Here is a 16,508-nt window from a genome sequence, read left to right as displayed (position 1 = left end):
ATAGCCGCAGGCAGAACAGTTGAAACTGGAGCAGCAGCACGGCCAGGTGGACAGGTAGTCCTGAGGCATGGTCCTAGGGCTCAGGTCCTCCGAGAGAGAGAAAGAAAGAGAGAAAGAGAGAATTAGAGAGAGCATACTTAAATTCACACAGGACACCGGATAAACAGGAGAAGTACTCCAGATATAACAAACTGACCCTAGCCCCCCAACACATAAACTACTGCAGCATAAATACTGGAGGCTGAGACAGGAGGGGTCAGGAGACACTGTGGCCCATCCTATGATACCCCCGGACAGGGCAAAGGAGCTGGATAATTCTCTGCTTAGATGAGTATTTGTATCACCAAGCGACGACTCTTAGCCTAGATGTCACGAGAACATGGTGTGTCTCCTCCACAACCTACCCAGTGAGGACAGCGCGAGGATAATCCAATTCACTCAGAGCCTAACATGCAAGGTCTTCAACCCTGCCCTCATCTCTGTGGAGAGACAGGGATTTTCCGAATGTTCTATATGCAAACAGCTGAAATAAGTCAGACACATCGGCTACAAACTAACACAGGGGAAAAATATTTCCAATAATGACGTGTGGGAGATTTCACAACATTCCGAAGGACTCTAGACAGTTCATCAGAGAGTGGATTACAGCAGAGAAGCTGTTCCCTGCTCGCTGTGTAAAATGGCTTTCACAACATCAAGCTAGGCTAAAAGTTGCATGGAGAACACAGGCGAGCAGGAGACCGACAGCCAATTACACACATGCATATGCGGCTCGCGAACGTGTGCAGCGCAAGTGTTTCCGCTGCACTATCCATAGCCGCCACATCACTTAGCAACCCGACCCTATCCGAACTTAAGGTGAACCAGCGCACATGAAAGGAAGCATCCCTCTAGACTAACCGCCTCGGTGTGCCTCTCAGCCTCGGAGTAATCTGTGGCTTGACAGGAGTTGGTCCTCTGCATGATGATTTGCCACAACTGTGAGAAAAGAACGAGTGGGCGGTAGTGGGCACACGGCGCAGAGAGCGCATTTGAGTACCTCAGCCTGACATAGTGTGGAGAATGAGGTTCGTTGCATCTCTCTCTCAGATGCTTTGCGCTTGGCGACTCCTACTTACAAACGTCACCCATGATATAGACTACAGAGAGACTAGCCTTATCACATCTCCTAGCTCCAGATCATGTGGACGCCAGTGTTATCTGATGCGTGAGCTCTCGTGTGTGCGCACAGTTAAGAACATACTACAATAAACGTATTAGCGATAAGCAGGCACGAGAAGCATTGACTCTCGTGTCGTCTTCGTATCATCGTGTATGGAGATAAGTGTTCACAAACAACCTTCTAATTCAGCCATTAAAGATTTCATATTAGAGGACAGCATACACAGTGATGGAAGAGGAGCCAGTCTCACCTGCCTCTCTTCTGTATTGTGTGTGTATAAGTAGAACTTTCATAAGCGAGATCAATCTTAGGCTAAAGTTCAGTGCCGATAGAACCGTTGACGAGACGCAGAGAAGCCTTTAAATCGTCGCTAGTCTAGCTCTGAGCTTAGTGTCGGCGTGAGATATTCTCTGTAGCCGTGACCGCGTATCACGACATATAGATACGCGCTGGCACAACAGACAGGGTAGAGAGTCGCCTATAGCTGTAGCTAGTCCACAGTGGGTGACGATTGTTCTCCTCTTGTACTGATGCCAACTTAAAACGACATGAACGTTAGCAGTAAAACCTTTGTGAAATACTAAGTCCCATCACTAGAAAGAAGCTCTATCTAGTGGCAAGCTCGCGTGCTACGGTGTGAGGAAGAGTGCTTATCTAGAGGATTGGGCCATTTAAAAGACACCCAATGTAATACATAAAAGGAGAGAAGTCTCGTAACTCAGATCAGACTAAGAATATTTTTAGGACGATTCTTGTCAGCACTTAGATTCCTGTATCAGCTTAAAACGGTGGAACTCGGATATATCTAAGACATGATAAGTAGGAAGGTTGTAAGATTATAGTCGTCTTTGTTATATCTCCGTATGGTGTTTCTCAGCGTGAAGAGAAACCTGTGCAGATAGAGTGGCAGTGATGCCGATGTTAGTCTAATATAGCATAATTGTAGAAGCTTACTATTACATGGCATGTGCGCAGAGTACTACTCTGTACTCTAGTTTTTCTGGTAGTGTTGTGGAGCATCACTTTTTGTGACAGAACGTACTTTACTAAGGATTATTGGCGATAAGAATATGTCTCACGTTCGTAGTGGGAGAGAAAACATCGTCATCACGCTGGAGATACTGAATGGGTGAACTTAGAGCGCTTGTCGTGTATATGCTTCGATCACACTCTGAGCGTGTTGTATCAGTGGGTGCGAGTGAAAGGCTAGATCGCCAGCGCCATACAGACTGGATGCTGTAATCAAACAAAGTGTTTAATGTGAATCTATGACGTGCTCTTTCCCATTTTGAACACAACCTGATCCTGAACGGTGAACTCTCAGGTTGATTAGTTCGCCGCTTTATTGCAACATGCTTAAAGATGGTCGTTTTTTGGTTTCGCTTGAGTGATTGACTACTGTGAGTAACCCCATGTTAGTGCTTGTTTCTATCATAAAAAACCCAGAACTGTTAAGAGTTGCAGTTGGTGCTATAGGTATATTGAAAAAAGACCACACTGGACACCATATTCTTGCCCCTTTGTACTGGTGCTTAGAATACCACAGGGTCTTCTCACTGCCTGTTTTCCGCGTAGGGGAAGCGATTAAGATTGTGTAGTGCAGGGCAAACCATTGCAAGATCACACTAAGTCGATCTCACATTAGGTGATGAGAAATTATACACTGCGTTGCATTACGTTTCGATCAGTCAGACAAAGTAAGTTCTAGTACGAAACTGTTAAATCAATGTATATTTACGTCAGTAATGAACATGCTCCGAAGGATACACGCCATTAAAATATACATACTTTTGAAGTAATAAGTTAGATTTTGGTTAAGAATTAAAATTAGTTATATACTTAAGTATCACAAATAAGTAAACAAGAAACCGTGAAAGAGTGACATCGTTATTTCAATAAATTCATAATAAGTTAGACTATAGTCCAGAAAGAGCCAAGATCAGGACCAACTATTGCTCTTATGAACAAAAACTTGATATAATACTTGTATCCGCGGATTAGCCAGGTAGAGAGCAAATACTCCTCAACCTCCAGAGCCCAGATACACTTTTACGCTCCAGAACTGAGCATTTGTGTATGGACAATTTGTGTAGTGAGTCTCTGCAACTCAGCTCTCCAGAAAAGCGCAATATGGATGACGCTCGATGGTTCGCATGTAATCGGTATGATCAAGTACTGCTTGGATCTATGGATTCAATTCCTAGTTTCGTGGCTGAGCACTCATAAAAATTTAACCAATTACTTTGGGTGTCAGGGAATGTATGGAGAGTGACAAAGAGTTGCAATTACTCTCCTTCTCGCGGGTGTAGTTTCTGACGACATAACAATAGTTAGTCAACAAAGGTCATTATTTCACAATCGTGTTCACATAAACGATGATACCTACTAAAGTAGTTCTTTATATAATTATATCCTCTTACAGTAATCTTTGCTCACTGACTCTCTGGGTGTGCATCCATGGTCTCAATGTGTCACGGATGGCAAGGCTAGGTTTCTGAAGGTGTGGTGGACGTTTGTTTGTCAGCGCGGCATCTCATGGGGCCGCCCTGATAAGGAGATGTGCTTGTAGACACACTGCCTTGGAACAACTGTTCTTATTTATATTGAAGCATGGCAATAATGTGCGAAATACAGGATGTCATCCTTTCATGGCTAGACATAGTGAGGTAGCCTGCTGCAATAGATTTTTTTTTTACTTTAGTCTCGGATGTGATGCGCTCAAGGCATATGTCGAGATATTTGTGCGTTTATTACACAGAGTGGCTACTCAGTGAGAAATTATCTGCACTAATCTGTGTCCTAGTGGTCGTGGCGCTGTAGTCACATTACACGTCCTGGATATCCAGTCCAATTTGTGTTGTCGAGTGCTTGTGGTGAGTGAATGGATAGGAAAACAGAGCTGAGACCCATTCGGCACACAGTGAGAGAGCAGTCGCACTCCTCCTCAGCCACTTTACACAGTTTGGGTGTATAGCTTTTGGAGTCAATGAGAGTAGAGGCATCTCCATAGGTGGATACAACATGCCAGCACTTATATTGTGGCAAGGTCTTTATATGCGAACGTCGCATGAATTGAGGCTGTTCTGAGGCAATGAAGTTATTGGTGGGCTGGTGCATACTCATGAATATGATGCAAGAGGTGGATATATCCTAAAGTGTTACTTAGAACACAAGTGTATATTTGATGATGATGCTGGTTGTTGGATCCTATGGATCAGTTTCTCCTGGTGACGCCGAAGTGTGATACTTGAGAGTTCTAGGTATCATGATCTAGACGAACTATCCTCTCTATGGGATTTATAATCGTGTCAAGAAATCTAATACAAGCAGAGAAGATCCGTTGTCTTTATTATTATTTGATTTACATGATTTCATTAAGTTTCAATCTTTGATTGTCATGATATTATCTTAGAGTGAAACGTGGTTCTCTGAAGTGGTAATTGTTTCTTTCCTGGGCACTGAAGAGTTGTAGAAGCCTTCCCTCACCTCTGCGGGTTAGGAATAGCTTGTGTGCTTGGCCTTTTGTAAAGCTGTTAAGGTTTGGCTTGGCTTTGGAATCAGCCCTAGCCGACGAGTGTTGCGCAAATAACATGTCAATTATTGACTCTTTCTGGGAGCAAGGCTCTAGTTTCTCTCATATTATTTCCTTGAATTAAGTGTGGACATCATACATTAGGATAAGTGAAACATCTGCTAAATTGCGACGCAGGACGATGTGAGATGCTACTAATATCTGTGTTGTTATCATCATGTCATTGGTTATGTTCTTCTGTTGAATAGCTAAGTCTGAAAGTACGTATACATATATAATGTGGTGTGAAGTGAAATACGTATTATGACAATACACACATACCACTTTTGGTTGATGTGGCCGCCCATGTTCTCCGGTTCGCAGTTTACTAGCTGGAAGCTTGCTTCAGAGCTCGGGTATTTTCTGATATACCAGGAGCTAGTTTCTTATGACAAATGTGTGTTAGTTTAGGGGTGCAACAGCAGCATCTAGGGTATTGCACAAGGTTAAAATTTGAGTCCTCAGTTAGGTGGTTTAACTGATTTTTAGTTTCCTTGACGTCTTGGGTAGGCAGAGGGATCTGGAAGGCATCAAGGGATCTTTGTGTTGTCTGAGAATAAGCCAGACTTTGATGCTCCTTGGTTGGGGTGCTGAGCAGATTATTTGTTGCGATTGCAAACGTAATAAAATGGTGGTCCGATAGTCCAGGATTATGAGGAAAAACATTAAGATCTACAACATTTATTCCATGTGACAAAACTAGGTCCAGAGTATGACTGTGGCAGTGAGTAGGTCCAGAGACATGTTGGACAAAACCCACTGAGTCGATGATGGCTCCGAAAGCCTTTTGGAGTGGGTCTGTGGACTTTTCCATGTGAATATTAAAATCACCAAAAATTTGAATATTATCTGCTATGACTACAAGGTCCGATAGGAATTCAGGGAACTCAGTGAGGAACGGTGTATATGGCCCAGGAGGCCTGTAAACAGTAGCTATAAAAAGTGATTGAGTAGGCTGCATAGATTTCATGACTAGAAGCTCAAAAGACGAAAACGTCATTTATTTTTTTGTAAATTGAAATTTGCTATCGTAAATGTTAGCAACACCTCCGCCTTTGCGGGATGCACGGGGGATATGGTCACTAGTGTAACCAAGAGGTGAGGCCTCATTTAACACAGTAAATTCATCAGGCTTAAGCCATGTTTCAGTCAGGCCAATCACATCAAGATTATGATCAGTGATTAGTTCATTGACTATAACTGCCTTTGAAGTGAGGGATCTAACATTAAGTAGCCCTATTTTGAGATGTGAGGTATCACGATCTCTTTCAATAATGGCAGGAATAGAGGAGGTCTTTATCCTAGTGAGATTGCTAAGGTGAACACCGCCATGTTTAGTTTGAACGTGGTACCTTCAGACGTTTGGAAACCGCTCCCAATGATGAACCAGACTTGTGGAGGTACGATCTTTGTCCCCATGTGCAGTTGCAAACCGTAGTCTGGCTTTTTTATGGCGGTTTTGGAGCAGTGGCTTCCTTGCTTGCTGAGCGGCCTTTCAGGTTATGTTTATATAGGACTCGTTTTACTGTAGATATAGTTACTTTTGTACCTGTTTCCTCCAGCATCTTCACAAGGTCCTTTGCTGTTGTTCTGGGATTGATTTGCACTTTTCGCACCAAAGTATGTTCATCTCTAAGAGACAGAAAGCATCTCCTTCCTGAGCGGTATGACGGCTGCGTGCTCCCATGGTGTTTATACTTGCGTACTATTGTTTGTACAGATGAACGTGGTACCTTCAGACGTTTGGAAATCGCTCCCAATGATGAACCAGACTTGTGGAGGTCTACAATTTGTTTTCTGAGGTCTTGGCTGATTTCTTTTGAATTTCCCATGATTTCAAGCAAAGAGGCACTGAGTTTGAAGGTAGGCCTGTTTAAAGGCACAGTCAACTTAGTGTATGTAAACTTCTGACACACTGGAATTGTGATACAGTGAATTACAAGTGAAATAATCTGTCTGTAAACAATTGTTGGAAAAATTACTTGCGTCATGCACAAAGTAGATGTCCTAACCGACTTGCCAAAACTATAGTTTGTTAAAACAAGAAACGAGTTTTAATGACTCCAACCTAAGTATATGTAAACTTCCGACTTCAACTGTATGTACATGCAGGCAGGGTAAAGTGCCTAAGCATCGGGATAGATAATAATAAGACTAAATTAAAGAACAGAGTAGCAACAGCATATGTTGAGTGTTAAAGGGTGTGTGTGTGTGGGGGTCTGTAGTGTAGTGTAGTGTGTGTGTGAGTGTATACAGTGGGGAGAACAAGTATTTGATACACTGCTGATTTTGCAGGTTTTCCTATTTACAAAGCATGTAGAGGTCTGTAATTTTTATCATAGGTACATCTATCCAACTATGAGAGAAGGAAATCTAAAACAAAAATCCAGAAAATCACATTGTATGATTTTAAGTAATTAATTTGCATTTTATTGCATGACATAAGATTTGATACATCAGAAAAGCAGAACTGAAATTTGGTACAGAAACCTTAGTTTGCAATTACAGAGATCATACGTTTCCTGTAGTCTTGACCAGGTTTGCACACACTGCAGCAGGGATTTTGGCCCACTCCTCCATACAGACCTTCTCCAGATCCTTCAGGTTCTCGGGGCTGTCGTCGTGGCAATACGGACTTCGGCTCCCTCCAAGAGTTTTTCTATGGGTTCAGGTCTGGAGGACTGGCTAGGCCACTCCAGACCTTGAGATGCTTCTTACGGAGCCACTCTTAGTTGCCCTGGCTGATGGTGTTCCGGCGGATCGGTTGTCATGCTGGAAGACCCAGCCACGACCCACTCATCAATGCTCTGTGACTCGAGGAAGGAAGGTTGTTGGTCAAGATCTTCGCGATACATGGCGCTCCCGATCCAGTCCATCTCCCCTTCATACGACGGTGCTAGTCGTCCTGTCCCCTTTGCAGAAAAGCATCCCCAAAAGATGATGTTTCCACCTCAGCTTCACGGTTGGGATGGTGTTCTTGGGGTTGTACTCATCCTTCTATTTCCTCCAAACACGGCGAGTGGAGTTTAGAGCAAAAAGCTCTTATTTGTCTCATCAGACCACATGACCTTCTCCCATTCCTCCTCTGGATCATCCAGATGTCATTGGCAAACTTCAGACGCGGCCTGGACATGCGCTGGCTTGAGCAGGGGGACTTGCTGCGCTGCAGGATTTTAATCCATTACGGCGTTAGTGTGTACTAATGGTTTCTTTGAGACTGTTGGTCCCAGCTCTCTTCAGGTCATTGACCAGGTCCTGCCGTTGGTAGTCTGGGCTGATCCCTCACATTCCTCATGATCATTGATGCCCCCGAGGTGAGATCTTGCATGGAGCCCCAGACCGAGGGTGATTGACCGTCATCTTGAACTTCTTCATTTTCTAATAATTGTGCCAACAGTTGTTGCCTTCTCACCAAGCTGCTTGCCTATTGTCTGTAGCCCATCCCAGCCTTGTACAGGTCTACAATTTATCCTGATGTCCTTACACAGCTCTCTGGTCTTGGCCATTGTGGAGAGGTTGGAGTCTGTTTGATTGAGTGTGTGGACAGGTGTCTTTATACAGTACGGTAACGAGTTCAAACAGGTGCAGTTAATACAGGTAATGAGTGGAGAACAGGAGGCTTCTTAAAGAAAACTAACAGGTCTGGAGAGCCGGAATTTCTATTGGTTGGTAGGTGATCAAATACTTAGTTCATGACATAAAATGCAAATTAATTACTTAAAAATCATACAATGTGATTTTCTGGATTTTTGTTTAGATTCCGTCTCTCACAGTTGAAGTGTACCTATGATCTAAAAATGGACAGACCTCTACATGCTTTGTAAGTAGGAAAACCTGCAAAATCGGCAGTGTATCAAATACTTGTTCTCCCCACTGTATATAGTCTTATGAGTGTGCATAGAGTAAATGTTATGTGTTATGTGTGATGTGTGAGGTGCGCAGTGCTATGATGGGACAGGGCGGGGCAGTGACAACAAAGACATAGCTATCTCTATGGCATGCAGGGTCAGAGGGGCATGCTAGGATTAGCATAGGGCATTAGGAGGTCAGTTTGAGGACAATACAGTGCCACCGACACGGCCCGCTACCAAAACCTGCCGGCTCTCCTTCGCCGCAGCCAAAGTGAGTAAAACATTTAAACGTGTTAACCCTCGCAAGGCTGCCGGCCCAGACAGCATCCCTAGCCGCGTCCTCAGAGCATGCGCAGACCAGCTGCCTGGTGTGTTTACGGACATATTCAATCAATCCCTAACCCAGTCTGCTGTTTCCACATGCTTCAAGAGGGCCACCATTGTTCCTGTTCCCAAGAAAGCTAAGGTAACTTAGCTAAATGACTATCGCCCCGTAGCACTCACTTCCGTCATCATGAAGTGCTTTGAGAGACTAGTCAAGGATCATATCACCTCCACCCTACCTGACACCCTAGACCCACTCCAATTTGCTTACCGTCCCAATAGGTCCACAGACGATGCAATCGCCATCACACTGCACACTGACCTGTCTCACCTGGACAAGAGGAATACCTATGTAAGAATGCTGTTCATTGACTACAGCTCAGCATTCAACACCATAATAGCCTCCAAGCTCATCATTAAGCTTGAGGCCCTGGGTCTGAACCCTGCCCTGTGCAACTGGGTCCTGGACTTTCTGACGGGATGCCCCCAGGTGGTGAGGGTAGGAAACAACATCTCCACCCCACTGATCCTCAACACTGGGGCACCACAAGGGTGCGTTCTCAGCCCTCTCCTGTACTCCCTGTTCACCCAGGACTGCGTGGCCATGCACACCTCCAACTCAATCATCATGTTTGCAGACGACACTCCAGTGGTAGGCTTGATTCCCAACAACGACGAGACGGCCTACAGGGAGGAGGTGAGGGCCCTCAGAGTGTGGTGTCAGGAAAATAACCTCACACTCAACGTCAACAGAACAAAGGAGATGATCGTGGACTTCAGGAAACAGCAGAGGGAGCACCCCCATATCCACATCGACGGGACAGTAGTGGAGAAGGTGGACAAACTGAAATGGTCCACCCACACAGACAGCGTGGTGAAGAAGGCGCAACAGTGTCTCTTCAACCTCAAGAGGCTGAAGAAATTTGGCTTGTCACCAAAAACACAAACAAACTTTTACAGATGCACAATCGAGAGCATCCTGTCGGGCTGTATCACCGCCTGGTACGGCAATTGCTCCGCCCACAACCGTAAGGCTCTCCAGAGGGTAGTAAGGTCTGCACAACGCATCACCGGGGGCAAACTACCTGCCCTCCAGGACACCTACACCACCCGATGTCACAGGAAGGCCAAAAAGATCATCAAGGACAACCACCCGAGCCACTGCCTGTTCACCCCACTATCATCCAGAAGGCGAGGTCAGTACAGGTGCATCAAAGCTGGGACGAGAGACTGAAAAACAGCTTCTATCTCAAGGTCATCAGACTGTTAAACAGCCATCACTAACATTGAGTGGCTGCTGCCAACATACTGACTCAAATCTCTAGCCACTTTAATAATTAAAAATTGGATGTAATAAATGTATCACTAGTCATTTTAAACAATGCCACTTTATATAATGTTTACATACCCAATATTACTCATCTCATATGTATACTGTACTCTATACCATCTACTGCATCTTGTCTATGCCGTTCGGCCATCGCTCATCCATATATTTATATGTACATATTCTTATTCATTCCTTTACACTTGTGTGTAAAAGGTAGTTGTGAAATTGTTAGATTACTTGTTAGATATTACTGCGTGGTCGGAACTAGAAGCACAAGCATTTCGCTACACTCGCATTAACATCTGCTAACCATGTGTATGTGACCAACAAAATTGGATTTGATGGATAACATCCTCTGCATATTCCTGGTCTCCCTCAGTGGATATCCAATAATACAACATTTCTCTAACGTTGTGAAAACATCATCACTGGGACGTTGAGTGAGTTTGTGAATCTCAGTGTGAAGTACTGGTTTTATGAACAGACAATGCCATATCTGATGTAGCGTCCCCTTACAGGCTGCTAGAACTTTCTTGTCCCCTAGATGGAGTGCAAGACTGTCTGAACCAGTCCATTGGAAATATTGAGAACATTTGCAGTTATTTTGGTTATACTAGAAACTAGTGTCAGGGTCTTCTCAGCCAAACTACTTGGTAAATGTTCATTACACAGAATAAGTGTAATCACAAGCAGCTTGTGAAAGACTTAAAGAGGATGTCATACAGGTTTGTATGGTGTCTAATAATGAAACTAGCATACTGAGCCAACTAGAGCCAGAAGCATTTCCTGCTATTGGTAAAGTACTTTACTGCACACTCCTACCTCGCTGAATCATTGCGATAACTGTGGTAAATGTTCTCCTGGTGTACCTCATACATACATACTCTCTGTGTCTCTCTAATAGGCTTTTCAGTCTTAGTGAGTGTAAGGATGGATACCTACAACCTTTCATATGTCAATGTCACTGGTTGTCCTACCTCTTTACAGCTCATCTCAGTAAGCGTATTACATTACCTAATACCTAACCCTTTGATGTGGTTATCACACAACCGGTAGGGAGACACATAACTAGGCATTTGACTCTACCATTAAACATATTTTCCCACAACCCACTGCTTACAAAGTGTGACTTTCAATCTGACTAAAGTATCTCACTCTTAAATGTTACACCAGTCACAGTCTGCTGGTTCACATACAAACAGAGGTTTCAGGCAGACTTTATTTAAAGTATCATAGTCATTCATTCTAGGGTACATATGGAAAGTCTGTGCTATTGGCTGGACAGTATTTCATTGTCTGTGCTGATTTTGGAGTGTTGGTCAGTTTGTATTGTATGACCACTAGATGGGGTTGGCCAACAGTAGCAGGCATGTTTCATATATTTTTTTATGCGACTGATAAATGTAAAGTTACGTATCTGAGGCAAGCCATGAAGATGAATAATTTATCATACACATACATTTTAAATTTCATTTCCATCTCAGAGCCCACATTCATATGAATTGATATTCATTCATTTTCTCAGCCTCAGGCTTTTACGTGACACTACAATATAACCTCTATAATCATGCAGTCAATTTGAAAATGTGGGTATATATTGGACAAATCCCATTCTGTGAACACATTGTTCCCTGGGAATGAACACATTAGAATAGGAACATCTTATCTCACTCAGAGTACTAATATGTAATGAGGTAGATTTAATACTGTCTTTGCAAGCTTATGCTTGAAAACGAATAAAATATAAATGATAAAACAGAATATAAAAAAAAATATGTAATACTGTCCTAGTCTTTCAGCTGGCTGCAAAACAAGATCTGCTGCTGTTTTATTGACCCTAACTGTAGCCTTAAACATAAACGTTCATACTTATCTTGTATGTTTACTCTTCCTGTTGTCTAACCTCATCCACTCTCTCCTTTGTGTCTTCACAGGATGAGAATAAGGCCGCTAAAGCCTCTCTAAAGTCATCCAAGGTGGCAGAGAATGTAGCTGAGGGCTGCTCTGTGGAAGGGGGGCTGGAGCAGATCCCTGAGGAGGGGGGCGAGGCGGCGCTCACTGGCCTCAACTCAGACGAAGAGGTGGAGATCGAGGAGATCATCGAAGAGTCCCGGGCGGAGAAGATAAAACGCTCCAGCAAGGCGCGCGTGGACAACATCAAGAAGGCCTTCTCCAAAGAGCAGAGGGAGAAGAGAGCGCAGAAGACCAAGGACAACCTGGAAAAGACCAAGCAGAAGACCAGGGATAACCTGGAGAAGACCMGGCAGAAGACYCACGACAAGCTRGAGAAGACCAAGCATAGCCTGGARAAGAAGATGGGCAAGCTGGGCAACAAGATGACCCCYAACATGGAGCGGAAGGAGAAGYTAAAGGGCTCCAAGGAGATGTTGAAGAAGTCTCTGACCCCCGACCACACCGTCTACGCCCGCTCCAAGACGACCGTGTACCGYGTGCCGCCCTTCACCTTCCACGTGAAGAAGTTCCGKGATGGAGACGTGGAAGTGKTGCACACAGAGGGCACAGAGATGGTGGAGGTGGCCGAGAATGAGGCCCTGCAGGCGGGAGAGGGAGACGTGGAGGTGGAGGAGCTGGTGAGAGTAGTAGACACYCCAGAGATGGCTGCTGTCCTGGAGTTGGATGAAGAGGAGGAGGAGCTGGTGAGAGTAGACACCCCAGAGATGGCAGCTTTCCTGGAGGTGGCTGAGGACCAGGTGGCAGAGCATCTGATCAGGCTGGAGAGTAAGGTCCCTGTGGTGAAGACAAGCATGAAGACAACCAGCAAATAACTCTGTCTACAGGGCCCAGCAGGATTAGAAGAATGATACAATAGAGGGATGGGGAAACAGAGGAGAAGAGAGAGGGGGAGAGTAAAGAAGAGGAGAGAAACATACTACATTTGGATGACAGTGACACAGCATGCATGATAAGGACTGTCGGGACAATGTTCACAATCTACTCATCTTATAATAAAAATTATAATGACATAATATGCCATTTAGCAGATGCTTTTATCCAAAGCAACTTACAGTCAAACGTGCCTACATACATCTTGTTTGAGACAAAAAAAATATGCATCAGGAATTACTTTCAATGTAGAATGTGCTGTTCTAGACAAAAAAAAAAAAAGTTTAACCCCGCATATTTGTTTCTTCCTTACATATTTTCTTGTCTTTTAGTTTGTGAATGACTCTGGTTGGTCTAGTCTGGGATATTGCTTGTTGATATAATTTTGTTGTTGTTTTTGAAATAGAATGACCACAATGCTAAGGGAATAAATTGTAGTTGCTATTGTGATTTGATGTACAATAATTGCTAACGTAGGATAAACAGTACATAACAATGTATATGGAAATATCCCCCACTGGGCACAGACGTCAATTCAACATCTGTTCCACGTTGGTTCAACGTCATTTCATTGAAATGATGTGGAAACAAAGTTGATTCAGCCAGTGTGTGCCCAGTTGTGGTGGTATCTTGAGATTTTCTGATTTGATGATCAGTGGTCATGTGATGTGCAGGTCAGAGAAATTACGGTTTGACAAATGAAGAGCAAGAGCAAACACTGGATACACCAAAGATGGTTTCAACGTGCATGGGGAGAGACACAGGGGCCCGTCTTTTCCTTGACTGAAGAGTTTACAGATCGGTTAAACAAATGCTCACAGCCATTTTGAGCAGCCATCTTTCTACTGTAAGTGTGGGCATACACGCTCTGTCAACACGTCGTGGTTCTGAAAGGAGGAGATAGATAAGAACATGATAAAGATTAAGATAGTTTTCACTTTTCTTAGAGGAGCACTATGAAGCTTTTATTTCTGATCAACAGTGTGACCCTAATGGTTGATTGTTTTCATTTTGGAGGACTGAGGGGGAGGGTCACGGCAAATGCAATATTAAAAAAGAAGAGGAAGAGACTCAGTGATTGGCATAAATGGATTTTTTTTTGTGCGTGTGTAATGTTATTGCCGCAATCTTGAGTCAATCAGGGAAAAACTAGTGTACCTTTAAATGATGTCATGGGGTTGATGGATGCCAGACGTGTGAAGTAATCCTTCTCTTTAATTATTTCTAAAGTTTTTCACGTAAAAAACAGGATTGCAACCGATCCTATTTTTTTGTTTTGAAATGGAGAACGAGAAGGATGAAGGATTAGTGACGACTGGAAAGAGATCTGAATTTAGTTGCATAGTTTTACCTTCCTTTTTTTAAAAGAATGTTTCATTAAGTTTCTAAGTTGTACTATATTGTGATATCTGGAAAATAGTTATATTTCTCTCAGTTTTCAGTTACCAGTGTAACGACCAAACTACCTGGTTGTTACTAAGGCTGGTCACTGATGACAGGAGAATTACATTTTGAGCCGTCTTTTAATCAAAGGTTCCTAGTGCCATCGTTCTGTAGAAGTTCACTTTTTTCACTGTTTTTTCTCTCACTGTGCTTACATGATAATGTTCATAAAAAAATGTAATTGTACTGACACACATTGTACAAATGTATGCATGTATGCTCACAGTGCTACAAGAATCATACATGTACTGTACATATATGCTATAATAAGCACACACATAACTGTGTTAACCTGCCACATTACTGTTATTCCAGAGGCTTCTCTCCTGGAAGAGGAGTCTGTCTGAGATTGACAGAGCCTTGCTTATTGAATCTATCACCATGGCCACAGCTAATGACGGGATATATCCAGCACTTCACTGCATTGGGTGCTGTAATTGTGGGGAGAAAAAGGAGAGAATCTTGTAGGAACCCCTCCAGCACATGTCAATGTGCCAGGTGACAGTTAAATGAAAGTCTATAGTGGCATATAGAAATGTAAGTGCTATCCAATTTTGTTTGTGCCGGCAGCAAATTACAAGGGATTGTGAATGACATGGCAGTGTTACAAAGGTGAAAGAAAAAAGGACATGTCCGTTCCTGGACCTCAGTCTCTGTCTATTTGAATTACTTGTCAGCTTGTTTGTGCCTGTGTGGTCTGGCAAGGGTCTGATATAGGGAGACGATGGTGATTAGAATAGATTATTTGAGTTTGACGTGAAGTGAGACCAGTAAATGCAATACAAGCTAAAAGCTGTTGTCTCGTGTTCTTTCTCTACCTACAAGACATGCCTCTGGAAAACAAAGTAGTGAGACTAAGTACAGAAGGACTGAAAGCACACAGGGCCTAGCTCAAAGACAGTGCTACAGAAGGCTTTTCTACGTGTCTCCATAGCTCTCTGTGTCTGACCGACCTTGATGAAGGGGCCGGGGTAGGGAGGGGAGGTCTCTGTGGAACACCATTAGGATAATCAATGAGGCAGGATCCTGATGAAGGAGAGTGCTTTCTCTGAGGAGAGTGAGACGGAACACAGAGAGAGGATGTGTGTGTGTGAGAGAGAGATAGAGAGAGAGACAGAGAGTGAGAGRGGGGGGGGGGGGGTGATCATGTGGAGCGAGAGGTCAGTGCAGAGAGAAGGAGAGATGATACAGTCAAAAAGCAACCAAAGGTATTCCTCTTTGTGCAGTTCATATTTTGTGTTTACTTCATTTTTTTACAAGGCTGAAATGGATTCTCATGACATAAATGCCAAGGTAAATACTGAAAACACAGATACATTAAAGATTGACCAAGTTTTTGTCAAACACGAGCTAAGTTTACCACCATCTCTAAACACCCCTCATCTCCCCCAACTAACCGAGGAGATTAATAGCATTTCCTGCCTTCTTCAGGAGAGAGTGGAGATACAAACAGTGACTGCTCATCTTTCAACTGTTTAATTTATTTGCCATGTAGTGTAGTCTCACAGCATTGTCAGTCAATATGCAGCTCTTTGTAAAATGATCAGACAAACTAGGCTACCAGGGTTGGAGCAAATTCCATTTAAATTCCAGTAAATTCAGAAAGTAAACCAAATTCCAATTCCAAATGTTCCTAACTGAAAAGCATTTGAGATAATTGGAATTTCACTGTACTTCCTGAATTGTCTGGAACTGAAATGCAACTGACGTCAACCATGCAGGATACTGTACATATGTCCTGAGCACTGCCATTTTCAACTGAACTGAGATGATAATAGCTCCTCACTATTCTTATGACAGATCTAATAATGAAGCTTGCTTTTTCTGTTGAATGACTATTTTTGTCTAACCACTTATATATCAATAAAAGCTATATGATTTACACCAGACTTTACCACTGTGATGATTGAATGTGTCAAAGTTCAACCCAATGCTATGTGAAGTGCAGACAGTACAGCTGTATTATAGACCATTACTACACTC

The 16,508-nt window shown here is 43.3% G+C and overlaps 1 protein-coding gene across 2 annotated transcripts in view; it reads left to right on the top strand.

Annotated features, from left to right (window-relative positions):
- The window catches only part of LOC111980877 (caveolae-associated protein 1-like), a 40,143-nt gene extending 23,729 nt beyond the window's left edge, over window positions 1–16,414 (top strand). For both annotated transcript variants that reach the window (XM_024011922.2, XM_024011921.2), the window contains exon 3: window positions 12,173–16,414. In XM_024011922.2, coding sequence (XP_023867690.1) covers window positions 12,173–13,024 — 852 coding nt within the window. In that variant the 3' untranslated portion in view covers window positions 13,025–16,414. The remainder of the gene's footprint in view (window positions 1–12,172) is intronic.
- The last annotated feature ends 94 nt before the right edge of the window (window positions 16,415–16,508 follow it).

The sequence above is a fragment of the Salvelinus sp. IW2-2015 genome, linkage group LG20 (genome assembly GCF_002910315.2).
Source record: "Salvelinus sp. IW2-2015 linkage group LG20, ASM291031v2, whole genome shotgun sequence".
In the NCBI taxonomy this organism is placed as follows: Eukaryota; Metazoa; Chordata; class Actinopteri; order Salmoniformes; family Salmonidae; genus Salvelinus; species Salvelinus sp. IW2-2015.
The sequence above is the reverse complement of the archived record's forward strand: the minus strand, read 5'-3'. Positions and strand labels throughout refer to the sequence as shown.